General features: G+C 39.5%; 1 protein-coding gene across 1 annotated transcript in view; it reads left to right on the plus strand.

Annotated features, from left to right (window-relative positions):
- SVEP1 (sushi, von Willebrand factor type A, EGF and pentraxin domain containing 1) overlaps nucleotides 1-27,092 on the plus strand; it is a 116,499-nt gene that overhangs the window by 55,165 nt on the left and 34,242 nt on the right. Inside the window, exons 15-34 of the mRNA XM_014308784.2 lie at nucleotides 1,231-1,339; nucleotides 3,220-3,408; nucleotides 3,741-3,974; nucleotides 4,494-4,655; nucleotides 5,365-5,526; nucleotides 6,354-6,515; nucleotides 7,054-7,148; nucleotides 8,266-8,362; nucleotides 8,991-9,104; nucleotides 9,946-10,059; nucleotides 10,948-11,149; nucleotides 12,168-12,325; nucleotides 13,424-13,625; nucleotides 14,291-14,466; nucleotides 15,814-15,938; nucleotides 19,242-19,365; nucleotides 19,892-20,062; nucleotides 22,153-22,326; nucleotides 25,281-25,400; nucleotides 26,160-26,336. Of these exons, the coding sequence (XP_014164259.1) occupies nucleotides 1,231-1,339; nucleotides 3,220-3,408; nucleotides 3,741-3,974; nucleotides 4,494-4,655; nucleotides 5,365-5,526; nucleotides 6,354-6,515; nucleotides 7,054-7,148; nucleotides 8,266-8,362; nucleotides 8,991-9,104; nucleotides 9,946-10,059; nucleotides 10,948-11,149; nucleotides 12,168-12,325; nucleotides 13,424-13,625; nucleotides 14,291-14,466; nucleotides 15,814-15,938; nucleotides 19,242-19,365; nucleotides 19,892-20,062; nucleotides 22,153-22,326; nucleotides 25,281-25,400; nucleotides 26,160-26,336 (3,067 nt within the window). The remainder of the gene's footprint in view (nucleotides 1-1,230; nucleotides 1,340-3,219; nucleotides 3,409-3,740; nucleotides 3,975-4,493; nucleotides 4,656-5,364; nucleotides 5,527-6,353; nucleotides 6,516-7,053; nucleotides 7,149-8,265; nucleotides 8,363-8,990; nucleotides 9,105-9,945; nucleotides 10,060-10,947; nucleotides 11,150-12,167; nucleotides 12,326-13,423; nucleotides 13,626-14,290; nucleotides 14,467-15,813; nucleotides 15,939-19,241; nucleotides 19,366-19,891; nucleotides 20,063-22,152; nucleotides 22,327-25,280; nucleotides 25,401-26,159; nucleotides 26,337-27,092) is intronic.

Raw genomic sequence — 27,092 nt, forward strand, 5'->3', positions numbered from 1 at the left:
ATAGTATGAATTAACACACGCGTGTACCAATGGATACATTCCACATTTGGTGTGTACCTCCGGGCACTGAAATCCAGTAGCAGCAATCTGCTCAGATTTCATGAGTTTCTGAGTTCTCACTCTTATCATTAAGAACTGCATGATACTGAATTTGAAGAGGCCCTGTCTTTCTTCTCTGCCATGACTCTTGCTCTCCACTTCAATATCACAATCTCCTCTGTTAATCCACAAATCTCTCCTCATCTGAGAAGCAGAACCAGCAGAATATTGAGTTCTGATCCCAGGAGTGGATGTCCAGGCCTAGTGCGACATCATTTTTCCAGTAGAGAAAACTGGGCATCTACAGGTGTTTTTGCAGAACACAGCCCATATTCTAATAAAAGGTTGTCTACTAACCAAAACAAACATTGTTAGCACATACAGATAATGGGCAAACTCCTGCAGCTTTGGAACATATGTCAGTTAGACTTGTCAAGTGGCTGAAAAGTTAGGTGACGTGTCAGGCAATGTCTAACACTTGGACATAAATGGCTGTTACTCTCTTGCCCTGATTCGCGTTTGTTCTTTCCAGTAGAGAAATCTTGATTAGTTTTATTTCTGTTTCTTTCCCTGGTGCCACCAGGTTCCAGTGCTTGGACCATTCCTATTGGCAAGTAAAAGATAGGAAAAAAGTGGGTAGTGACCTATCCAAGCATTTACATCTAAATGCAACAGTTTTGAAAAACATTTAGAAAGGCTGTTTTGAATATGCTTATTACTATTTCCAAGAATTTGAAGAAGTAAGGTTTGAAAGCTAGAAAAAGGTGACAGCATTGTTTTAAACCTGACAGAATTACAAGTAACATAGCTGGAGAAAACACAGGTGCTTTATAAATATGAGTTCTCCAGTCCTCTTTGGCAGGGAGAAAAATGCCTGAATTCATTTCTGTATTCTTAGATTTGGCATACAAGAGTGATTAATTGTAAGAGTAATGAATCAACATCTTATCTTAAAAAAAAAAACTATAATGAAGAGATTGTACTCATGTAAATTGCTTTCTTATTTCCAAGCTGTATCAATTAAACATGGTCTTCCAGCAGACCACGCCGGGGTTATAAGAGACATGAAGGGGGAAATCTAGTGTCACTGACAGAACCAGTACTTTGCATTGTAATTAGAAGTTTTTGTAAGTCAGGGGAGAGGGCTATGTGGTTTTATGTTCTTAAAGTTATTCTTCTTTATGTTGAAAGGTCCCATCGTTCTGTAATGATGTTGATGATATTGACTGCAGATTGGAAGATCAGACACAGAAACACTGCTTGGAATATAATTATGATTACGAAAATGGATTTGCCATTGGTAATTATTGATTCTATAGGTTCTTAGCCATCCAGGTTTAAAGCAGCATGATTCTTGCCACAATGTCTTTAGTGAGATTTTTTTTTTAAATAACTCTGGTACTCATAAGATAATAAGCAATTGCATAAAAGGTTTTATAAAAATATTGTGGAACTTTTTGATGTCTTGTATCAATGCTGCTTCCTATATAATGTGAAATAGAATTTCCTGGGATGCCTTGTGGTGGGGAGGGAAAAAAAGCACACACACACAGAGTCCTAGAAACCTTCTTGGTAAGCCTAGAAAAAGGAACTTCTTAAAAACATAGGTTAAAACCAAAATACTGAAAAGCTACAATAAATAGATTTGGAGGTTGTTAAGAAAATGAGGACCATCTGTGATGCCAGTTCAGATCTCCGCAGAATCCACACTGTGTAAAGCTGTATGCACTTAAGTTGGCTCATTTGCTGTGAAAATACTTCCTGCATGCACAGGCAGATTTTGCACCCTGACTGTGGCAATATCAGAGTGAAGGCCATAACCATCCTAGTGGTTGTTCCCGCTTTGGTTCATGCCAAAGTAAGTATGTTGTCATTTTCAGTCCATTTTTGAATGGCTTAGTGACCGTGTTGTACTGCTGTTATTCTTGGCCTTTCTGAGTCCCATAGGAGTGCTGGGAGCAGAAAAGCTGAAAGTGGAGAACTTACATTACCTATCTTAGCAGGAGGCATTTTGGCAGATCCGCATCAGAATCTGTCATAGGACTGTGTCTCTTCCACAGGTGTATAGTGGAGCTACTTGGTAGAACTTCCTGCTTATGCTCACCTTTTATAATGCTTCACTCTGAGAGCATTTGCTTGTGCTCAGACATGGGGCAGGTCTGGACATTCAGTCTGCAGTTGTCATCAGAGTAAGAATGAATGCTGATGACAGCTGGAACTAATCTGTAAAGGCGTGTGGAAAAAACACTTACAGACATGGAATTTAGCGTCCTATTCTCTTCTGGTTCATGTCAACCTCTTACCAAAATAACCTTGTTGCTGTTTTGCCAGGAGTTTCTCATAATTTTACACTGTGGAAGCAGGAGAGAACTCTCTTCAAGGCATAAGACACAGCAGTGTAGAAAATTAGTTGTGAAACACACAATATTAAACTGTGGAGTTAACTTGTCCTAGTTACCACTGTAAACAAAACATAATATTTGTGATGCTAACAGATAATCAGCAGATTTTATTTTCTGTCTTCATGTCTTTTAAAAAATAATCTAGATCAATTAAATAGAGCACATCCCTCTAGATTTAGTAATCATGAAAAAGTAGATTACGTACATAAAATATTTTGATTGAAATCATGTTAGAGTGATAAAGGACATTAGAGAAAGGTGAATTTGACTCACTGTGTGTAACAAGAAATGCCTGTCTGGGGGTAATACACAGACAGGGTGATGTCTTTTCTGAGAGGCCAGACAATGTTAGAACTGTTCAAGAGTTGTTAGAAGAAGATGCAATGGAGACATGGCATAGGCTATGCTGTCTGTAAGTTGGCAAGAGGTGGAATCAAAGGCAATATGGAATTGTTGAAGAAGTTGCTGGCAGATGAGGGTGTAGGTGAGGGTTCATGCAAGGCATGAAGAGGAAGAATTGCAACATGTGACTATTATAACTAGTTCTTTAAAGCTTTGACTAATTTCAGCAGACTCAGGACCTCTAAGGTATCAGTCAGGAGTAAGATTTTTCATTAGTAAAAACTCAGGTACAGTGGCCACTTGTACAGATTCAAAGCCAACACGTCATCCAGAGCTTCAGACAGATTATATTGGAGTTGTATTTTAGAAATAAGTGAGGGTACTTATTTTCCACATGATGATGTTTTCTTTTTGTTTTTTTCTTAATGTCTCATAGGACCTGCTGGTTGGGGAACAGCAAACCACCTGGATTATTCCTATGGTGATTTTGTTGATGCAGTACAAGGAGAAGATTTATCCAAGCGTCTCTCTGCCTCTATAAAAGCAGCACCTGCTCGGGTCAAAAGGCATAAGCTGAATGTTCCAATGACTGACCAAAAAATCAAGTTAATATTTAACATCACAGGTGAGACAAGTCAAAACACTGAACTTCTCTGCTTCCTTCTTTTTAAAAATTGTGTCTCTAAGAGATTCAATAAACCTTATTTAGCTCACAGAAGCCTGGTGAAGATGCAGATGGCAGTTCTCTGGACACATTTGATAGCCCCATTTCATCACAGACTTTCTTCTTGAGGGAAAGATCACAGCCTCATTGTCATGGAGAGCTTTTTGCACATGGCCTCCTTTTCACTTTCCACTGACAAGCTTTAGTGCTGCACTCTTGATAAGTTCCAGAGTACACCGGAAGTGCTGACTGCAAAATTTATGTGTTTTTTTTGTTTGCTGTTTATATTCCAGCTAGCGTGCCACTGCCTGATGAAAGGAATGATACAGTGGAACTGGAAAACCAGAAACGGCTCCTTAAAACTCTGGAAATGATCACAAACAGGCTGAATAGAACCCTCAATAAGGAACCTATGTATTCTTTTCAGTTTGCATCTGAACTCATTGTAGCTGACACCAACTCACTGGAGACCGAAAAAGCCTTTCTTTTCTGCAGGCCTGGTTCTGTGCTGAGAGGGAGAATGTGTGGTAAGCCAGATAACTTGTTTCTTATGTGTATTTAAAATCCTTTTGCAAAACAAGCTTTTAGAGGATGTTTGCAGAGGGTTATGATTTGACACAGTCCAGTGTTTGTGGTCTCCCATAACAATAAACTGCAAAAATGCTTTGCACAGTTTGGCTTCCAAAGGATGTTTATGTTCCTAACCAAGGCCTGTGGAAAAGGGATGCTTTGTACCCAGGATTCTACTCCCAGGGGGAAATCAGGCATATCCTTGCTTGGCCATACAGAGAAAACAGTGCTTGGTATGCAGTCTTTTAACCCTGTTAGTCCTGTGAGTGATGTGTAGCTAAGGTGGATATTGGATTCCATTTCTTGTGCACAATTAAATCTTTGCAGTGTTTCAGAGAGATATCTCCCTACCTGCTGGGGAACAGAGCCACATTTCATAAAAACTTTGTTTGACTAAATGGAAACTCCAGGGGCAGGAGAGGTATGTATGATTTTTCACTCTGAGGGAAACTTAGGTTTCCAACATTACATTTCAGTCAATTGCCCTTTGGGTACCTATTACTCCCTGGAACATCTTACCTGTGAAAGCTGCTGGACTGGATCCTATCAAGATGAGGAAGGGCAGCTGGAATGCAAAAGTTGTCCGTCTGGTAGCTATACTGAGTATCTACAATCTAGAAGCATCTCCGAGTGCAAAGGTAGGGACTTCTGTCTTATTCAAACAGCCACTTGTGAATTCTTGGTGACATCCTTTTGGACCCACGGTGGAAGTACTGGAATGAAGCTAGCATGTGAAACGAGGAGCAGTCCTAATTGCACCTTAATGCATATGGAAATATCTACATTTTCATCACTGCACTACCATGGAGGATGCCCAGGCAGAGGTTCTGAGAAGAGTTGGCCTTTGATGCTTTGTTTAATTTCTGTCTTTCATTTCTGTATTTCATTTCTATGATTGCGTTTTTCAGACACTAATACACTTTAAATAATTCCGTTGTCATCCTTGCTAGCCACTTTCCATCCTACCCTACAGTGCTGAGGCATTGAACAGCACAGAACCTCTATGTGTTCATGACTTCTTCTGAAAAGGAAGTAGCTAGTTTGATTTAATTTTTATTGTCTTTATTGCCATTAGTTTTGTTGATTAAAATGAGTAACAGAGTTGCAGTAAGTCATCTGTGAGGCTGATTGCAGAGAATTCACTTGTTAATAATTTATAATTGCTCTATCAGTACCCTACCACAACAGTCTTTTTTTTTTGCTCTTTGTACCCATTAAGTCCTTCAGAGTAGAGTGTGCTCCAGAAATAAAATTCCTTGTGATATGTATTGTGATTTCAACATTATTTTCAGAGCCATGTTTCCTGTTGGACATTGCTTAAATTTTCTGAACTCTTTTGCCTTACAGCTCAGTGCAAGCAGGGAACTTACTCACCTAATGGCCTTGAGACGTGTGAAACATGTCCACTTGGAACATATCAGCCATCATTTGGATCCAGGAATTGCATCTCTTGTCCAGAAAATACATCAACAGTAAAAAGAGGTGCAGTGGATGTCTCAGCTTGTGGAGGTTTGTAACAAAAAGGGTAATTAATTTTTTTTAGACTAAATATTAAAAATGTGTAAATTGTTGTTTAAATATCAGCTAATGTTATCCAATTCATCTGCCTGAGACTGAATTCCTATTCTAGTTAAGTGTAGACCAATGAATATTTCCATCAAAATGATAGGTCATTTCCTGTTACCAATTCCCCTCCTTCTGATTCTTATATAATGAGGAATAAAATGAGATATGTGATGGGTACATAAATGAAAATTTTTCCTTACAGAAGAGAAAGAAAATTGTCACTATTATTTCTCCTTTGTTTTCTATACAAAAATTCTGAATTTTAACACAGTTTGCTCAGTAATTTTTTCAAAGAAGTTCTCCTCAATTGTGTTTGGCAAGCTTTGCCAGAAGAATTCCCAGGGAAATAGTCTCTAAGGATTCAAGGTGCAAAAAAGTCTTGTCTTGGTCCTTGCTTCTTCTTGAAGGGAAAAAAACCAACAACTAAAACAAACAAACAAACAAATAACCCCAACCAAACAGTAACCAAAAAACAGGTGTGAAAGACAAAAGGAAAGTTCCATTTAAAAGCTGCCTCCAGAGCAGCAAAAGTAGTAGAATTAAATACTTCCCAGATATTGCCATAATCCTTTGAGAACAAGATGGCATCTCACAGAAGATTTTAAATTAACATTTCCCAGAGTTGTGAATTCCTGGCAGATTTCATCTTGTTCCTTTTAAGTCTAAGACACTATGACAGGAGAAGAGAAAGTGCTAATAAAGAGGTGGAGGGGAGTAAGGTGCTTGTGCAAGAGATCAGGTCACTCAAAAAGGTTTCCTTCCTCTTCCAGTACCATGTCTTGCAGGCGAGTTCTCTCGTACAGGTTTGACACCTTGCTACCCTTGTCCCAGAGACTACTACCAACCAGATCCGGGGAAGTCCTACTGCTTGTCCTGTCCCTTTTATGGAACAACAACCATTATTGGTGCCAAATCCATCACCGACTGTTCAAGTAAGCCAAATAATCTCTGCATAAAGTGAATAAGGGGAACATCTAAAACATATAGCCAGAAGTAGTCCTAACAGAAAACATCCCGCTTACTCTCTGGACTCTTTGATTTCAAGCTGTGAAATTCTCAGCTGGTTCTGCCTACTGGTGTTGCTTCTGGCTTTAAGACTCACTCTGATGCATGCCAAGGCTCAATAAACAGACTATACATATGCAGTGTGTGTGTATATTTCCTATGTGTACTATACAAATATGCTATGGAGAGAAATATATATATAAATAAACAGTAATATGTATATGCATGCCTGTAACTGTATATAAAAAGACACAAAATATTTTTATGCATACATACATGTATGTGTTTTAGAAATGTTTGTCCTTACATATTTTTGTAATGGGTACTGTAAAGTTTCTTTTTATCAAATTCCCTTTTTTCAGCATTTCTTTAGGCACATTATAATATGCAGTTATAATGCCCCCATGGAATAGGGACCTTGTTACACAGTGTTATTAACAGTGCTTTCATATTTTTACTCTTTAGGTTTTGGCTCTACTTTTTCAGCAGCTGAGGAAAGTATAATGATGGTACCAGCCTTCCCAGAAAATATCAGCAAGCAGTATAAAGCCAGCAGTCAGGTAGGGACTGTGTTATTTTAAAGTGTTATTTTCCAGTGCTATCTCAAATGAAAGAAAAAGCACTTCGTGCAGCAGTAAACAAGTAAGACCTTTTTAACTGTAATTCTTTTGCTGACTTTACTTCCTGAAGAGATGAAAGCAATGGTTAAGAGGGGAACACTCACACTCTCTTTGTAATCATAGAAGCAGTTTCATTGAACAGAGGATGTGGCATCAGCTGTTGACAGCCTTCACCTGATGTATTAAATACCTATTGCATTTGTGAAAGAAAAGTAAACTACATGGAAGAGGTTCAGACAATCTAGAAAAAGTATATTGACCGTGTTCAGTCATCTGAGGACTTCCATATGCTGCATTCCAGAAAATTCTACCAGACATCTAAGCCTCAGACGTAAAATCTTGAGTTTGAATGTTGTAACACAGATACACTGGAGAGGAGGCAAGGAGAGCTCCCTCTGTTTTGAGTACCCTCTCTGAAATATGAGTGAAACTAGTCTAGCGACAATGCTTGCTGGAGATGCCTCCTTGCCCCAGCCGCTCACGTCTAGTCTGTAACTCTTGACAAGACTGCTTTGATTGAATTGGGATTTGGAATTGTGTAAAAAGGAGCGAAGTTGACTCGTGACAAATTTGGCCTGAACCATTATATAATACAGGGACAGGAGACAAATTAATCTCCTGCGGTTTTAGTTTACCATTAACTTAAGGGCTTTGATGAATTAGGGTTTGCAACAACAGGAGAAATAATGCCACATGGTGAAATTCCCTGCCAGGCCACCTAATGGCCAGTAGCAGGAAGCGATAGCTGATGTAGAGGAATGCAAAGTGGAGAACGTGCATATAAATGTAGTTTAATATAGACTGTGAATCATAGCTCAGACAGTTTTGAGGAGATTTTGTTAAGTAAAATGTAATTTTAAAATAATATTCAAATTTGCTGTATTTTTCAGTAGGAAAAAACCCACAAATGGTTAGCATGCTGAGAATACAGAGGAGGAGCTAGAAGCTAAAGCTGGTGACTTTTTTATCCCAGCTTTCCAGAGTGACTAGTGGGGTATATGGTTTAAAACTAGAGTATTGTGTGCCAGCTTTGCTGTATCATTTGTGCCTTTGGCAGGTCTTTCATGAGTGTTTCCTGGAACCGTGCCACAATAATGGGACATGCAAGCAATTAGGAAGTGGATATATTTGCATATGCCCACTTGGATATACAGGTAAAAAAACTGGGAAGCAGGTGAAGTAGCTACTACTTCATGATGCCTTTAAAATGAGGATGTTTTAAGGAGTAAAGCATTTCAGTATAAGCCTAACTAATTGGAATATGCATCACATATTTAGAATATATAAAAAATAGATATTCTTCATGTCCTTGATGAATTATGTTGTGTTTTGCAGAAAAGGTTTTGAATGGGATTTCTTTTAATGGAATTGGTGGATGTGAAAATCCTACCACTTGGCAATATTTATGATTAACAAAAGCTAGAAATTTGCAGTCTTGACAGCTAGTTCCACCTGTACAGAGCCTGTACTTGTCTTCAGTGTTAGCTGCCCAGTTGCTTCAAATCAAAGAGATGTCTTATAATCCAGCTGTTATCAAGAAGTTACTTTTGATTGCCCCTCTCTGAAGCTGAAGTCTGTTGCCCAATGTGCATCACACCTTTCTAACAACATTTGTCTTAGGTCTGTGTTAAAGCACAACCTAATGAAAATATGATAAACCTGAATGTCTGCTAATGTAGGCAATTAATTATGTTTTCCTATATTAGATAGTCATGGCATCCATTTTTCTGAAGAATTTTAAATTTTGGCTTCCAATTCTAAGTCCTTTATTTTGTTTTCTAGGCTTGAAATGTGAAACACAAGTTGATGAGTGTAAATCATCTCCTTGTCAAAACAATGGAATATGCAAAGATGGCATTGGGACCTTTGTTTGCCACTGTCAACCAGGCTATTCAGGTAATTTGTTTCACTTCATAGCTTTTTATTCAGACAGGCTTGGTTTCTGTGCCAACTAAGTAAGACAAAGCACAAACACTGTGTCATTCCACATCCAATTATAACAGGAAAACAATATGATCTACAGCTTAGAGTAAACTTCTACTATATGTGAATAGGTTTTGAACTAAAAGGGCGAGCATCCAAGGATAGGGTGTGGGAGTGTGTGTGTCTGTGTGTGTGCATGTACCCTTCTCCTTTGTGACATTTCTGGTCTGAAGAGGAATAAGGGTTAGGGAATTAGTAAATACTAACAGGGGAGGTGCTTGTGAGACTAGACACAGCATTTATGCAGTTGCTTTACTGCAGCCTTAGGAATAAGTGAGTGGACTTTTGATTATATTTTTTCTCCTGCGCATTGAAGGTATTGAAATTTGCAGGGAAACTAACACGCTCTAATAGCCGGCCAAAACAGCACCTGTTTTCTAAATATGGAAATAAACTACTGAGGGGTTGATTTTGTGTGATCAAAAACAAGGTGCTGTGCTTTCCATTAGAAGTGGTCTCCCCCACTGTTCATATTTATGACTATACATTTGTCAACATCAGCAGTAGCTGTATGGGTTTTTAAACATTATGAAGATACACAGTGGACTTTGCATATTGATCCCAGCATCTAAATAACACAGATTATCTTTGGAGTGTTTCAGTAGTGCAGTCAATCATGTAATTTTGTCACCCGCTCCCGGTAACCTTTGTCATGCTCGTGGTGCGGTTTTGTTCTGTTGTCCACATCCAGTCACTGCAGCATACAGTCTGTGACTGTGTCTTGATCATGCCTTGTAATCCTGCGTGTTCAAAGGTCTCTTGTGCGAGGAAGACATAAATGAATGTAGCTCCAGTCCATGTTTGAATGGAGCCCACTGTGTTGATGGCAAGAATGGCTACCGCTGCTCATGTGCAGAAGGGTTCACAGGTACACGTTGTTCTCTTTGAGTCAGCTTTTACTCTTTCTGACCAAAAAATGTGTCTTCCTTCCTTACCCAAAGTATTTCCATCTCACTGCTTTATAGCAATATATATATTACATGTTGATATGAATGTAAGTTATGGATGTTCCTTAGGTCCATCTAATCTCTCAGACTCTCCGTAGTGTAAATGTGACTTCAGAAGGAAGTGCTAGATCTAAGTGCGAGATCTTTGATTACTAATTTTGCCATGAACTTGCTGTGTGATGTTAAGGAACTAATAACAGCATTTTAGTGGGTTCAAATTGTTGTTTTTAATTTTATTTAAAAATAAAAATATTTTAACAGCAGATAAAATGGTCTATATTAAAACTACTCCCCAATCCCATAGTCTACTTTTACAGATTTCTATAACAAATACACATATCTGTTGATTATCATGTTGCCCAATAGCTCCACTATAAAATCACATGCAGTTTCAGCGCTTGTGACATAGGGCCTCTTTCACATCATTAATCACAGAGTCACATGTTTCTGGCTTTCACATCTCTCCTTAGAATTAGGGTTTCAGCCAAATGTCTTTTATAGTAGGTTTTCATTAGTTACTCAGAATAGTTTCTCAGGTGATTTCCTGGTTCACCCGAAATTAGTCACGTTTAAATTTGACAGCTTGCTACATGTTATTTCTGTAACTGTTAAGATGGTTCCCATAATTCTTCTGTGTTTACTTAACCTCTGTTAATGGAGTAAATTCCAAACCTGCATGGTTACTCTGATGTTTGCTTTTTCTCAGAAGATCAGCTACATACTTTAAAAAAAGGAGATGGGTTAATAATCTTTTTCTTAGGTTCATTTAATCCAGAGCAGTTACTTTGTTGGTTTCTTTTCCCCCTCAGGTGTTCACTGTGAAAGGGAGATGAACGAATGCCTTTCCAACCCATGCCTTAATAGGGCTGTTTGTGAAGATCGAGTTGGAAGTTTCTCCTGCAAATGTCTCCCAGGTTTTACTGGTGTCTTGTGTGAAAGAAACATTGATGAGTGTCTCAGCAGACCCTGTAGGAATGGAGCTACATGCAGAGATGGTATCAACAGCTTCAGGTGAAAAACAGATGATTGATGTAATATAATGTGGAAAGTCAGACATGTTGAGGTGCCTCAGCCTTCTCAGATTTCAGCAATCATATTTTGGCAGCCTGATCCAAAATAAGTGGTCCCTTTATGAAGAAGGAGATCTTAAAAGACAAGAAAATATATCCTAGTGTCTTGACTCTTAAAAATTCCAAGGAAAACAGCAAAGAAAATATGCAGAGTTTGAAATGTAAGCATGGTAGGACTGCATGGTTTTAATACCGATCTTCCAAAAGATGTCCATTTTTCCAAACTTCAGGGGCTTATTTTCCTTTCCATTGGAATAATACACGATGGCCAATTATGTAGCTGGTAATACTACATTTCTATGGCTTGGAAAGACAGGGATAACTGTACATACTGAGCCTAGAGAGGTTAAAATACAAACCCCAGTGGAAACTTCCAGCTATTTAATTTTATGATTTAGGCTATCTGAACTCAGATCAGAAGCTACAAATGCCATCAGAAGTGTCATATCCTAGATTACTGTATAGGTAGATGGGCCAGCTGTTAACATCTGTGTTTGGTTTAGTCTTTTCCCTCCCAAAAGCCCCAGAAGTTTTAGTGCCTTTCAAACACCTTGGTTTTCCAAGTATCAGTTTTGGTGTCTTTATACTGGCTTGGTTTTCCCTATATATAAAGGTGACTATCTGAAAAGTTGAATACCTCTCGTCATTAATTCTGTGTATGTAAGAGGTATGTTTTACTCATGGAAGTGTAATGGCTATGTCTCACAATTTCATATAAAAAATGCAGGCTCTTTAAATATTGTATTGTCCCTGTCTAGACGTGTTATTATGCAGCTAATAGAGTGCATGCTTAAGAGGAATGACCAAAATAAAATTCCATTAATTCTGTAGTATATAATCTGTTGATTTTTTTTTTTAGTATTGCTATATACTGTTCCCATTGGTAGATCTGGCCTCATAGCCAGAACTCTTTGTTGTGATGGCTGTCACTCTTGAAGTGTGCTTATCTTCCTCCATAGGTGTCTGTGTGTGACAGGGTACACAGGACAGAACTGTGAAGTGAACATCAATGACTGTGCCTCCAGTCCCTGCTTAAACCAAGCCACCTGTGTGGATGCCTTGAACTCGTACGTTTGTAAATGTCCCCCTGGCTTTACAGGCAGCAGGTGTGAAACAGGTACACAGGACTAAGTCTCAGAAAAAGGTGGCTTGACTAAGTCTCTGTGCAAGATTTTCACTGGCTGGGCTGATTTCATACAGCTTCGCCAGAAAGTAGCTAGGGTGGGGGGACTGTGAGAGGATGAGTGTGTGACTGCAGCATTAATAAGTGTAATTGCAGACAAGTAACAGCATGTGTCTGAGTCATTTCTCTTTTTTAAGGCATGGTTCTAGCTTTTTAATACTCCATAGGTCTATTGAATTTAATTTGTAGTTGCTCTGTGTATCTGGGTTAAGTAGATCTTTCTGTTTCTTGTATTTTGTGTAGGGCTTTGTATCACAGGGCTGGAGATTAGTAAGGGGTAGTCTTAGCTTCAGAAGTCCTGAAGGCATCAAGTTCCCTACAGGCAAAAGAGTATCAAGTTTGCTGTGGACCGGTGGCATGGGTCACACCCATAGCACAACTTCCTGGGGGATATACTGGAGAACATAAGGCTCAAATCCCTCTCCCTGAAAATTATAAAGTAGCCAGTGAATCTTTAAACAGAAGCCAAGTTGATTTACCAAGGACAGTAGAAGACATTTACACCTGCCATCCTATGACAGAGTTTAACGCCCACCTTTCAAGAGAGCTCCACTATATTACATTACATGTAGCATCCTTGTAAAGCATGTCACTGTGCATTGAGCAGTAGCACAGAAGTGCTGTCCCATACCAGGCGGTGTATTTCACTAAGTCCAGAAAAGGAAAAATCTTGAGTTGTTTGGGGTTTTTTCTTCAAAGCTCGATTAAATGGAACCAGGTGATTATACCTCTTTATGTTGTTGGATGGTAGATGGTAGATGGATATGTCATTTCAGTGATTCAGTTCGTGTTATTGCTAGATAATCAGTGTCTCTTGGATATTCATCTTCAAGCACTGTATTTTAGCTTTGCAAAGCTCTGTATGCTGGCTGATGTTAGACTACCAAAAGTTCTTTCTGTCTCTATTCAAGTTAGTGAATAATTTTTTGTGCAGGACTGCAATCAACTTTATTGTATTTGCTTAGATTTCATTGGATTCTCTTTCCATGTTTGTGTGACTATTGTTCTTAATACTCTTTGTCTTCGTTGCAGAACAGTCCTCTGGTTTCAATCTTGATTTTGAAGTCTCTGGTATCTATGGATATGTCATGCTTGATGGTATTTTACCATCTCTTGGTGACATCACCTGTACATTCTGGATGAAATCCACGGACACCACAAACTATGGGACTCCCATTTCTTATGCAGTAGAAAATGGAAGTGATAATGCATTTCTTCTGACTGATTACAATGGGTAAGTCACAGTTTTGCTTTTCTATAGCTTACAGATGTCTTGGATTGATAAAGGGAGTAGAACAGCAGTTTGAATGTAAGGTTTGCCTACTTTGGGGTAGAAAAATCTGCATCCAAACTCCCTTGACAGAGTTGTCTCTTTGTTGTGTTTTTCTTCTTGCTTTGTTTCCATCACTTTTTGCTCTATAGAAGAGTAATGGCAAGAGAGCTGTGAATTTAGACAACATGATTTTTTTTTCTGTACTATATTCACATCTTTTCTTAATGGCTGATTTAGACAATTAGTGGAACAAGTGGAGCTCAGCAGTCAAAGTACTTCTGGCATGATTCTAAACACAGAGTATGACTTGCACTTTTGCAAAAGCAGTTTGACTTGTAGTGTGAATTCTAGTGTGGCTCAACAGAAAAATTTAAGAATCCACTATGCAGCCATGACTTGAGCCTTCATAGTTTGTTACAAAAGCATGTCACTCATTTCACTATGTATATGATAGCCAACTTCCAAGTCCTCCGTGATGATCTTTCAAGAGAGATTTCTCGCATGATAGTTATTACATGCCTGTTATCTTGTTAGTCAAATAACATTTCTTTGAGTCATGGGGCACAGACCGTGCTTTTAAGGTAGCTGCATGCAGCTGAGTTTGCCTGTGTCTTCCTTCCCTGCAGCTGGGTTCTTTATGTGAATGGGAAAGAGAAGATAACAGACTGTCCTTCAGTGAACGATGGTAACTGGCACCACATTGCAGTGACGTGGACGTGCAGGGACGGGGCGTGGAAGGTGTACATCGATGGAAAACTGTCTGATGGAGGCAGCGGGCTGTCTGTCGGATCAAAAATCCCTGGTATGCTTTATTTATATTATACCACATTTGGTTGCCTTCATTCTGTTTTTATTGCAGAATATGCAAGAAAATGTTTCGGTGTTTTTAGGATCTATTCACATGTTCAGCATTTCTGAAAAACTCATGTTTGCTGTTCTTATTTTGTGAGGACTGTTCCCCCCACTCAGCATCACTGAAGACAAAATGCACATTTCTGAGGTGTATTGGTAGGTAGCTTATTTTATGGACATCACAGTTTAGTCCACAAAGGAACCTGTGCAGGGCTGGTTCTGGAATGGCTTTGTGAGAGTGTCTCACTCAACAAAATAAAGTTTATCTGGCATTTCCCTTACATATGTGTGTTCAGGGTTTATTGACTTAGCCTTTTCCCGTTCTTTTCAGGCATATATTTGAAGTTATGTTTGTATTTTTTTCTAACAAGTTGAGGTTTGCTATTTCATTGTTTCCTGTGATCAGTTATCTATAGCATAATATCAGAGGGCATAAAAGGAGTATCTTCAGCATTAAAGAGCTATGAAAATCTTGGTATCGTTTGGCTGCAAGGAGGTTTTGTTTTGGTACTGTTTGCATACTGCCACCATCCAAATTTACATAGAATTTCAAAATACTATTTTATTAAAATAAAAAATAGAGTATTAAAGACTTTTAGTCCATGACCCTTACATTTGCCCCTGTCTTTCCCACTTAAATTGTAGTTTTCTCCAGAGATAAGACCTAAGGAAGTGTGCTGTCTCCATTACTTTTTGACCTTGTCCACATACCCTATGATGTAGAAGATGCATGTTCACATGTTAATGGACAAGGTGAATAAATTTAACTTGTGTGCCATGTCTCAGAGCATTAACTACCCTCAGTGTGGGAGTATGATTCCATACTCCCACACTGAGGGTAGTTAATGCTCTGAGACATGGCACACAAGGGGGGTATGGAATCACGTTTAACCTTTATGAGTTTGTAAGCTTTTGTTTGAAGCAGGAACTGTAAGTTGATATTGTAAAATGAGCCCCACCTGCTCAAAACTGTATTTTATGTTGCTGTGTGTTATGCTTCAAATACTGACCTACAAGTGATCTCATTGAGCCAATACCATTCCTGAAGCAGCCATAGGTGATTTCTGCTCCCATATGAGTTTGACAGTCGCTTCCAAATTCCTGTGTTGACCTATCTCAGTCTAACATAAGTCTTCCAAGAGGTTTTGCTGGGAGAGTTTGAAGGTGGCTGGTCTTCACTGCAAAATCCAAGTAACACAGGGCAGCAAAATTTTTTGTTTTGTTTAGTTTTTAATCTTCTTATGGGATCCCTGCTGTAAGGCTTTGTTTCCTACCCCTTTTCAAATTCTGGGTTTAGGTGGCGGTGCACTTGTGCTGGGTCAAGAGCAAGATCAAAAAGGAGAAGGATTCAACCCAGCTGAATCTTTTGTGGGCTCCATCAGCCAGCTCAACATTTGGGACTATGTGCTTTCTCCACAGCAGGTAAGTCCTGAGTGCAATGTTTGAGCAGAGAGCTCTGAACATAGGATGAACATTCATCCAGTCAGCATACTGGAGAGACTCCTACTCCCACAGAAGTCAGTGGGACCAGATGGAGTTCTGGCTTAGGGTAATAAGCTTAGTGTGGTTAGTAAAGTAGAACTAAGCAGAACTAAGCCTGGTAAAATCAACACTGAGTCACCTTCTATCTTGATTGAGTCTTTCTGTATTATGTGGCTCCAAAACAGAAATCCAGTGAAATAAGTAAAGTGCTTGTTTTACAGACTATGTACAGTTTCCTCATTCTGCTGTTAAAACTTCAGAGGGGAGACATTACAATTTCAGTCAATGCATTAGACACTGAAAAATCTGAGCTTTATAGATCCAGAAAAGTCTGAAAGGGCAAGATAACTTAAAATGGAATTACACCTAATCAGGTACCTAAAATAAAAGCTTGGCAGCACCAAATTTCCACTGAGTTAAAAATTAATAAAGACTGAAAGATGTCTGCAAGGACAGTAATCCCTCAACTTTTCTGGGAGCTAAGCTTCAGTGCTCAGTTATCCTCAAGTGTAATTTGTTTCTCTATGCCTAGTTGGGACCTCTCACTTCCATTTATGACTACTGCTTGTGTCTTCCACCATGTGCTGCTGTACAAGCCTGTCTGTACCTGATCATCTCCCCATACACACGGGGCTGCTGAGAGGTGTCCCCATAGCTGCTTCTGCTCTAGGCGGAACAAAGCTCTTCTCCCAGGGCAAATGTTCTATCCCATCTCCGAGCTTGCTTCAGCTCATCAGTGTCTTTCTTGCTGTGAATAACCCAAAATGGAATGCAGTACTTCAGATGTGATCTAATAAGCACTGAGAAAGAATCATCACTTCCTTGGTTTTCTGATGGTAACCCTATTCACACAGCCAAGGATGCTGTTGGTCCTCAATATTTGCACAGTGCACAGCTGGCCAGTACTCAGCTCACTGCCTACCAGAGCCCCTCAGTTCTTTTCCACAGAGTTCTTTTCCTGGTCTTGGCTTTCCTCACCTATATTGTTCCAAATTTTTTTCCTTCCCATTTTTCCTTGTTGAATTTTTGAAGTCTGTCTTTACTCCAGCCTGTCAAAGTGCCTATGCATGCAACTCTGTCCTTGAGCACACTGACTGGTGATATTATCACCAGCCTGATATTATCTGCAAACCTGAGGACAGTGCTCCATCACTGCTTCCTGCTCATTACGATTACGATTTCAATCCTGAAGGTCACAAGTGCTAAACTGTTGATAACACTTGAACAACAAAGACTAATGTTTAAAGTTAGAGAAATTTCTCTGAGGAAGAATCTTTGGATTACAAAGTTTTGCTCTTTTCCTGATTTTTCTTAAATTTGCATCACTAATTGATGGTTTGTAGCTGTTTGTTATCCCTGACCCAAATAAGAAATAATAACATGAATAGGAAAAAAAGTAAAGCAGGATCTTTGCTTCCAGCATCCGTATGTCTCCTCCGTTTATTTCTCTGGTTTTTTACTACTTTGCCTCTCTGACAGGTTTAAAACTACCCAACTATCTGCTACAGTTCTTGACTTTTAGGGTCACCAACTGTTGCATTGCCAATCAGATCTTCAAGTTTTTATTCACTAGCAGTTTTGAAGCTGATAAGCATACATGTGATTTTACAGGGCACACTGGTAAAGAGTTTTAAGTGCAACTTTCTGAAAGTTTCCCAGTAGTTGCCCCTGTTTAATGACAGGTCTCATTGAATTCCCACTTGCTTCAGATGCAACAGAGTTAGGACAAGGAAGAAAATCCTGCTGTTCATTTATAGTATCCATATTGCTCATCTGAAAAGACAGATGTAACACCAGACAGGATGTTGAGTCAAGCTTCCTACACAATTTTTACTTCATTCATGTCAGAGCTTGGAATAGTAAAGTGCTATTGTAATCTGTAATCATTAGGTTTGTTCTGGCCAGCTGGAACTATTCATTATGTCTTAACTTTCTATTCTCAGCCATAAAGGAAAGCAGGGTGACGGAATAGGTTGCTTAGTGAATAAAGGATGGTGGAATCTAGTCTTTAAGATTTTACTTACATGCTTTAGTTGCTTATTCACTTGCACATTAATTTTGTATAGGTAAACTGTCACTCTGGTTGTTGAATAGACAGCAACAGAAATATGAGTTGTGTATAGGGAGCTGTGAGGTCCTTTCTGGCCCTCCATTCTCCATCATATGGCTTGAAAGGGCTGATTCCCAAACTTGTTTTTCCTACATTGGAAATTTTTTCATGCAGATTCCTTGCAATTTGTTTGCAGCCTTTGGCCTATGCAGTTTCCATTGGCACCGATTGCTGAAATGAGAACTTTGAAATGGCCTCAGAATAAACAGAGAACGTTGGTTCCTTCTCCAGCTATATTGACTGTATAAAAGTCTAACTGACTGCTAAAAGTCCAGTCTGCCTCAATGGGTTCAGAGCAGGGACAATATGAGAACAAATCGCTCCAAAGTTCATGATGTACCTTTCCGTCTCACAAGGACAGACATTGTAGAATATTATTCTTGGTTGCTGGAAACTTGACAGAAGGCAATCACCCATCTGAGAAAACTCTTCCATCAGAGACATATGACCAGAGCTTCATTCAAGATACCAATCTGCTGTTGGTCTAATAGTGTGTTCATTTGTTTCTCCTGTACTTAGCTGGCCTGTATAGTTCCTGTTTCTATACTCCATTACTTATGTCCCCGTCCCACTTTGGTTGGGCCTTGCCTACAGTGTTCTACAGAGTCTAGTTCATTCAGTTCACAATTAGCTGTTCTGGAAACAGCTAATTGCCTTATTAAGCTTCTCCTTTTTGTGTTTCTGTCCCTTATATATGGTGCAGGGATAGCAGTTTTCAGGATACAGATCTTGGACATTAAGTTCCTTTTGGCTCCTATTTGACATTTTCTGCAAATAGATAAGCGTTCACTTCAGGTTGCAGCCTCATTACTGTCTTTTTCTGTGACGTAGATGTGTTCTTCTTTTACACTAACAAATATAATTGTGTCTCAAGAACTGTGTTCAATACCTTGTTTGTATGTCAAGTAGTCCTTCAGGTAGTGACTCAGCACGAACTGTCCATATCTGGATGGCTTATAAGAACAGAATAATAAGTACTTCAGCCAGGAACCTCTTGTGCTAGAAAAGATGAGCATTACTCCCTCAAGGATCTGTTCTAGTGCTGCATACACACATGAAGGGAATATTTTTTTAAATATTCTTTTCCTACACTGTCCTTAAACATCATCTAACCAACTTTTTTAAATCCATAGGTAGAATCTCTGGCTACATCCTGTCCAGAAGAACTTCAAAAAGGAAATGTACTAGCCTGGCCAGATTTCCTGCCAGGAGTTGTTGGAAGAGTGAAGATAGATTACAAGAGTATATTTTGTGCTGGTTAGAACTTTACTTCCTAGAACCATTTTTTTCTGAGCAACGCTATAAGGCTCTTTTATGGGGTCAACTAGCAAATTTGCAGCCTTTGCTTTACTAACCTTGAATAAATTATTTTGATAATTTGACAGTTAGAATATGCAGTCCTTCATTCTTCAAATTCCAGGGTTTTGTAACAAAAGTTCATTGAAATCTATGGCAAAAATTTATTGCTTCCTGAATTGAGATGGGAAAAGAGTAAAGATGGTAGTGGATTAGAAAAAAAAAAACTCCTGCCTTTTATTCTAATAATTATTGTATGGTATTAAAATACCTGCTGCCTCCTTGCTTCTTTTTCTGTAGATTCCTTTTCTGATTTTATATGTTGATGATTCTCAAAACCCTTTGGGCCCATGGGATGTAGCATGCATAACATTTCTGAAAGCTTTTTCCTGGGTAAACTTATACAGGATCAAACAATCACATAACCAGCTTGTTCCTTTCAGCACGTAGCTGTACCTCTTACTGAATGCATATATTCTGTTCACAGATTGTCCATCTTTGCAAGGATCCATACCTCATCTGCGGGCCTCTTCTGCTGATCTAAAGCCAGGGTCAAAAGTGAGCCTTTCCTGTGACCCAGGATTCCAGATAGTGGGAAACTCTGTTCAACACTGCCTTAACCTGGGACAGTGGACACGGCCTTTTCCCCGATGTGAAAGTGAGTTGTCTCAGTGAGCTGGCAGGATTAGGAAACCCTGGTGTTTATTTGGATCCTATCACTATCCATGGCCTGGGATTTTTTGCAGCTATCATGCTCTTCAATCCATTCATGTTACAGCGTATACACGGATGCTTAAAAATAAACTCATGTTTTGCTGAGCAGAAACTGTATCATGACCATGTTCTTACATGTTTTTCAGTCAGTTTCTAACATCCATGGCTGTTAGAGAAATTAGTCCATTTGGATCAGCAGTCTGGTACTTTCCTCCCCAGTGGCATTAGGAGTGTGGAAGATGCACAGGAAATGCTAAAATATCTCTGTGATTTTTAGATGTCACTGAGAATGTCTGGTTTGAAGTAGAAGCCTTGACTTGAGTAAATTATGACCTAATTTCTTTATAGGCAGCATATATTTCTGTTAGGACTTGGAAGTGCTCCAAGATTTACCAGATTTCTTCAAAGAAACTGAGCTGTATGCATTCAGGCTGCCAAGTTTCTTTTGATTGTATGATTCCTGCTCCTGCTTTCTCCTTTCCTTTGGTCCTCCTCTGTTGTGACTGCACATATGACTGCAGTTGCTTGTGTTGGAGCTGATTACATTTTTCATTTCAACAGAATAGTAAATTAGCTCCAGAAGCAGATATTGCATAATCCTAGAACTTATATGTAGTTTGGAGGAAATCATCAAATTTGTTAAAAATGCCTTTAAAATAGTTTGATCTATATTTTAATGTCTTCCTCTTTATTCAGTAATTTGTAGCAAAATTCTCATCTTCTGTGTAAACAAGAGCATGCCCATGAGGATTTACCCAAAAGCAAATCCTGCTGGGCAGAGGGAAAGCTCACTGGCAGAGACAGCTTTGCACTTTTCTTGGTGTGTGAGCTGTGACAACCACCAGAATCCTGTTAGTGTTTCTCTTTTCTCTGCATTGGGCCAAGCAGTTTTACCTGCTGATCACAGAACTGAGACAGAAGAGGGCTGACCTGCCACAAACAGGCTGAGTAGATGAAGGCTAGACTTGCACACTGGCCTTTAAGGTACCTGTTCCACAAGGACCTGATGAATGAAAGTTACTTGAAGATACTTATTTCCTGCATAATGAACTACAGGTTTATACTAATGGTGTAGGCCTGAAAAAGTACTGACAGAATCAGGCTCAGTGTAATCACTGTCTTCACCCACCAGAATCCTTTTCCTCTTCTTGGTGCTAAATACCCCCAAAACCACAGGTGCCTGAGAGCCTGTCTTTGTTACAAACTCTCCAGGTCTATTCCTTCCCAGCAGGTACTTGGCTTCCACAACTATAGGCTTTAAATTCTTGTTGCATGATCCTTGCACACAGCTAGGGGACTAGGACTTGCTGTAACCCATGTATCTACAAAGATGAGCTGTGTAGCTGTTGGAATAAGTTTAAGCCTTTTTGATTGAGTTAAAGATGTACAGAAGCAACTCTGCTAGAATAAATAAAAACCTCTGGTAGGCAGGTACAGGGATGACTTCTGCTGTCACAACTGGGATCAGATGGGATTATTTACAATAGTCAATCTAAGGGATGCCCAGGTTTGTATGTGAAGTCAGCTCCAGTCTCTCCATCATTCATGCACTCCCTCATCTCAGGCCAGGACTGTAACTCTTAGCAGTCTCTATTGGCTACTTTTGCAGTGTTTAAACACAGCAATCCCGAGCTTGATTTTCAGCAAAGGGAAGTAACAACAACAAGGCAAACTCAGTTTTCTTTTTTCCTTATAAGGAAAGAAAAAGGATTCTTTCTTATCAGAAGTGTTCTGTGACTGAAGGGCATCTACTCAGATCTCAGCCACAGATGTCTCCTCAAGAGACAGCCAAATTTTCTTAGCAGGAGCTGGAAAGTCCTGCTAAGACTCTCATTGAAAAATGCCCAGAAAACAAGACCCTCCACTAGACCTGGAATTGATTAGCTACTTCAGAAAAGGACTGGGCTCTCTTGCTAATGGGATTGTACAGCTGCAGAGAAAAGCATGCAGTAATGGCTCTCATGTGGAATTATTCTGAAGATGATCTGTGTTTCCTCTGCTAATGCCTGTGCCCTCTTTTCACCCATCTTGCAGGAATCAGCTGTGGAGTGCCTCCAACTTTAGAAAATGGATATTATTCAGCTGAGGACTTTTTTGCTGGCAGTACTATTACCTATCACTGTAACAGTGGCTACTATTTGTTAGGTGACTCCAGGATGCTCTGCCTAGACAATGGAAGCTGGAACAGCATTTCACCATCATGCCTTGGTAAGATGTGCCATACGTTTGGCTGCATGCACTGACAATCTCACACTTCTCCTGTGCCCTTAGATTTGAGCAGACATTCATTCTGAAATTGTGGAGGCTAACCACAATCCCACAGTCCAAAATATTAATTTTACGTGAAACCAAAACTACATTCTGTCACCTTTTTCTGTCCATCCTCTTGTATGCCCCACATCCTGCTTTTTTCAAACATATATGAAACTATATAGGCCTGCATTGCACTCCCAGCCTTTCTCCTTCCATGTCCTGCAATCCTTACATTCTGTGCTTCTGACCTGTGCATTTTGTTGCTCTCCAGCATGCTGTCAGTGTCTCATGCTCTCTGACCAGGTTCTTTTAGATATTTCACACATGGACATTATAGTATTTAATATCAGATTTACTGACCTGAAGACAGTAGATGCTGCACAGGATTTCGAATCAAGCCGGGTTATACAAAATGTACTGCATAGCACAAGAGAAGCAAATTCAAGTTACTTAACAAAATACAGCAATTGTAATACACAGTTTAGGCATAATTCCAGTGTGTATCCCATTATCAAGCTCTGTAATATGTTCACCCTCATGACCTTGCACATCCCCAGTAGCTGGGAATGAATGTGTGAGTTAAGGCCAGCTCAAGCCCATTGGTACTTGTCTGACATTTATACCTCATGTTGACCATGTATTCGTTTCCACTCCTCTATGCTGGTCTGGCTAACTCAGAAGACATTCACAGTCTTTAACAAGCTCAAGGAGAAGCATTTACACTGTCAGTTGATCCACTCAACTGTTAGTTGATGTTTACCTTAACAAAAGGCCACCTTGCTGTCTCCTTAGTCCCTAACTTGATGGGCAGATCACATCTGCCAGTGTTCTCTGAGCCTTTTTTCCGTTGTGGGGGTTTTTTGGTGGGTCAGATATGCCTGCCAGCAAGCAGCTGCGGCACTGAGAGCGCTGGGAGTACACTTGTGACCGCAGTTCATACAGTTGCCACACCTTAACTTACTCGCTGGTCGGTTGGGTCTGATGTGCCAGGTGCAGTGGCACAAGCTGAAAGGTGTGAGAGGCTGGCATTGGACTGTGTACCGAGGACTAGGTGTCACTGGTCTTGCAGGGCCATGTCTCCAGCATACCCCTGCTGGAATCCACTACCTAGCTGTACTTGGATTGCTGCATCTGGTTGTGCTGGATCTTAGCCATGGGAATTGTGTGGTGAAAAACTGGGAAGATTTGTGTTTGAGTCCTAATTCTTTGTACGTATAGCACATATTTTTTTCACTCAAGACAAGGAAAAGAAATTACCAAAGCCTTTTAGTTCTGCCAAAATTCACTTTGGAGTAGGATCCGTCTAGTTTTGTAGCATCCTGTCTAGCAGCACTTCTTCAGAATCTACAAACATCATCCCAGGTATGTCAAGACTGTCCAAATAGTTCAACTTCCGTGCTGTAGGAGTCACAAGGTTCAGAAGGAAAAAGACTGCGCCCCACCTTCCAGCTTGCCTTGTCTCTCTCAAAGCGACGTTATGGGAAAATGAAAACAAGAGTGGATTTGGCACCCTGACCCACCATTTACCTTTCTGACTCATGCTTCAGGGAGGTGCTAACAAATCCTGGCACACCTATGCCCTGAAGCATTCCTTTTGTTCTGTTAGGGTCTGATTCACCGTGTAGTTCCACCCCACTGGAAGTCTCTTGCCTAACAAGACATTACAGAAGAAGCAGTCATTCCAGTTCTGCTGTGGCAGCACTTTGCATTCTCCTGGTGTAGTTGGCAACTGTCTTGGTATTACAGTGCAGCTGTCATCCTGCATATCAGAAAGAAACTCCTTTTCTTTTCAATGTGTTGTGGTCCTTTCATGCTGATCAGACTCATCCAGTGGTGAAGAATAAACCCTCTAATTCAGTAAACTTTTTGCTCTTTTAACCAGTGATTTTTTACTGGAAATGGGCAAAGAACCCAACCTGTGTGTCTGCATGGCACACCTTGATCAACAGGGGCCCTGTAGCAGGGCGTTTAGACTAAGAATTGTTCTACCTCTCTCTAACAGCATGAAACAAGCATTTTTATAGAGAAGAATAATCCCTGAGAATAATCCCTGATGCCAGCACTTTTCAATTAGATACTTTGAAATTGATTCTTTGCAATTTTGACTCATTGTTTTTATACCAAGGATGTTTCCTTACTTAATCCTTGTCAAGATTAAAGATTTTATGGAGTATTCTGGAGTGAGGGATCTTTTTTTTTTTTTTTTTTTTTTTTTTTTTTTTTTTTTTTTTTTTTTTTTTTTTTATTTGCAGCATAGCATCAAACTACATGGATCATAAATTATCAGTTGGGATTTCTAGGTGCAACTGCCATGTAAATAGTTAATTATAATAACTAATATATTTTGAATTATCTTCAACTCTTCTGGCAACTGCAGGCTCTTTTTAGACCTAGTCTAATTATCTTCATCTAAGATAAGGCTCTAATATTTTCAGAGAATTTCTCCTATTGACTAAGTTTTCCTGGCTTATAAGTACAAAGGTTGAGATCAAGAGGATTTCCCAAGCAAGAGTTTAATGCAAAAATCCTTCCTTAGGGTGTCTACGCAGACTAGTAGTACAATAGTTACAATATCTGTTCTTTTGCAGTTTGGAAACCAGATACTTTATGTGAAAGTAGTGACTGAAAGTTAATATCATTTATGTCTGATTTTCTCATGTTGTGCCATACTGCTGAGTAAATTATAATTAAAATTACAATAAAACTTTACAGTGAGTTATAAATATTTGTTTAAATATTAAGTGTTTTTACCAATGGATGAAAAATGTGATTGCAGTAAGTGATTTTTAACTGTACTACTTAAAGTAATTCCTCTTGACAGTAAGACAGAAATTTAAAGCAAATGCTCGCTACAAATAACACACTAGAGACATGGGGTTTGTGGGTTAGTTTTGTTTTGTTTTTTGCAGATGTTGATGAATGCGCTGTTGGATCAGACTGTGATGAGCACGCATCTTGTCTCAACACAAACGGATCCTATGTTTGCACTTGCATCCTTCCTTACACGGGAGATGGTAAAAAATGTGCAGGTATGGGAAAGAAAAACATCCAGCTAGCCTTTCCAAGATTCTGTATAGGCCAGTATCCTGCTTTCCAGTTGCGAGACAACAATGGATATCTAGGACAGGCACGCTTTCATCACCAGGTCGGTTTAGTCTGGATGGGGCTGTGATAGTGTCTCCTTTTGTTTCTTGAGAACTCACCTCTCCGTGAGGATACAGCTGTCACTGGGATGCTGCTCCAAGACATACACACATGCAAAAACCTAATTGCACACCGAGCACAAGACCTGGGAAGGCCACAGTGTTTCACTTCTCAGAGCAGAGCTGCGCAGTGAAGAAACATTTTAACACAGGCTTCTGAGTAGGGCTAGAGCTGCTACTAATGTGGAAACATTAAACAAGGTAACTTTGGATGAAGACAACTAGACAGTGGTATAGGTTGGCATAGAAAGTAGTTGAGCAGTTTTCATTTTCAGGGATAGACATGCTGGAATGGGCTTTCCCTCACAGAGGGAGAAATTAATGTAAGATATGTTTGCTTCTAACAAGGAATGTGAACTCAGTTACAGAGGGCTCTTCCACACGTGGAGATTAGCTTACTTGCATGAGTCTTCAGCCATTTACATATAAAAGAGAAAAGGCTGTAAACTACTTATGTAAACTACTTTAGTGTTTTCCATGTCTTTGCCTTCTACTTTCAGCAAATTCCCAAGGATCTCTCTTGTAATTTATTCATAAAACCTGACACATAAGTATGTTATTTGTAGTTTCCCTCTTTCTCCTCAGAACCTGTGAAATGCCATAATCCTGGAAATCCAGACCATGGTCATTTACATGGGGATACTTACAGTGTTGGCAGTCAAGTAACATTTTCCTGCAAAGAAGGGTTCCAGCTGACAGGAGCAATGAAACTTACTTGCATGGAGTCTGGAGAGTGGAGCCACCCAACACCCTATTGTGAAGGTTGGTTCCTAGGGGTAATGCATGCTGAAATGTGACCTTAACATTAGACAGATGGGAGGGGAAAAGTAATAGTGAAGAGCCGTTAGAGATCATGGCAGCTTATGAAACCCTGTCCTAGCAGATCTGGATATCAGTGTTGAAGTCTTTGTTCTCTTAAGACATAAGCACAGTTGTCATGTCTGTAGTGGTTCTCTCTTACTCAGATTCTCCAGTGCGTCAGAGGTATAGACTCAGTCTAATGCAAGCATTAGAAGTGTTCTTCTAATTCTAATTCTTCTCCACCCAGCCTTCCATTTTCAAGCAATTAATCACTTAAAGACCATTAACTGTCTCAGTGGATTAAAAGCAACCCGAAAGGACAGGCTGATGCATGTATATAGTCATGGTATAATAGCAGAAATTGTTTCTTTAGAAAACCAGAACAAATGAGATGAAGCAACAGGTAAAGTGAAGAGTTGACAAAGACTGTCTAAGCAAAAAAACAATTACTTTGTCCACAGAGAGAGATAGATATGGAGTCCTCTTGATAACCAAGCATGTGGTTTGTAGCGTGGTTGTAACCACCTATTTCCAATTAGTTCAGTTTCTCAGTAAGGTGAATTTAGATAAAGAGTCCTAAATGTCACTTACAGATTAGTCAAGAACTCATTGTTACCTAGGGCTTTATATTTCTTCAAATCTTTTCAGAGAAAACAAAGTAAATCCTAATTTTCTGTTCATTTTTGTTTGTGTTATATCAACCTCTCTTGTATTCCT

Source organism: Geospiza fortis, unplaced genomic scaffold (assembly GCF_000277835.1).
Source record: "Geospiza fortis unplaced genomic scaffold, GeoFor_1.0 scaffold203, whole genome shotgun sequence".
Lineage (NCBI taxonomy): Eukaryota > Metazoa > Chordata > Aves > Passeriformes > Thraupidae > Geospiza > Geospiza fortis.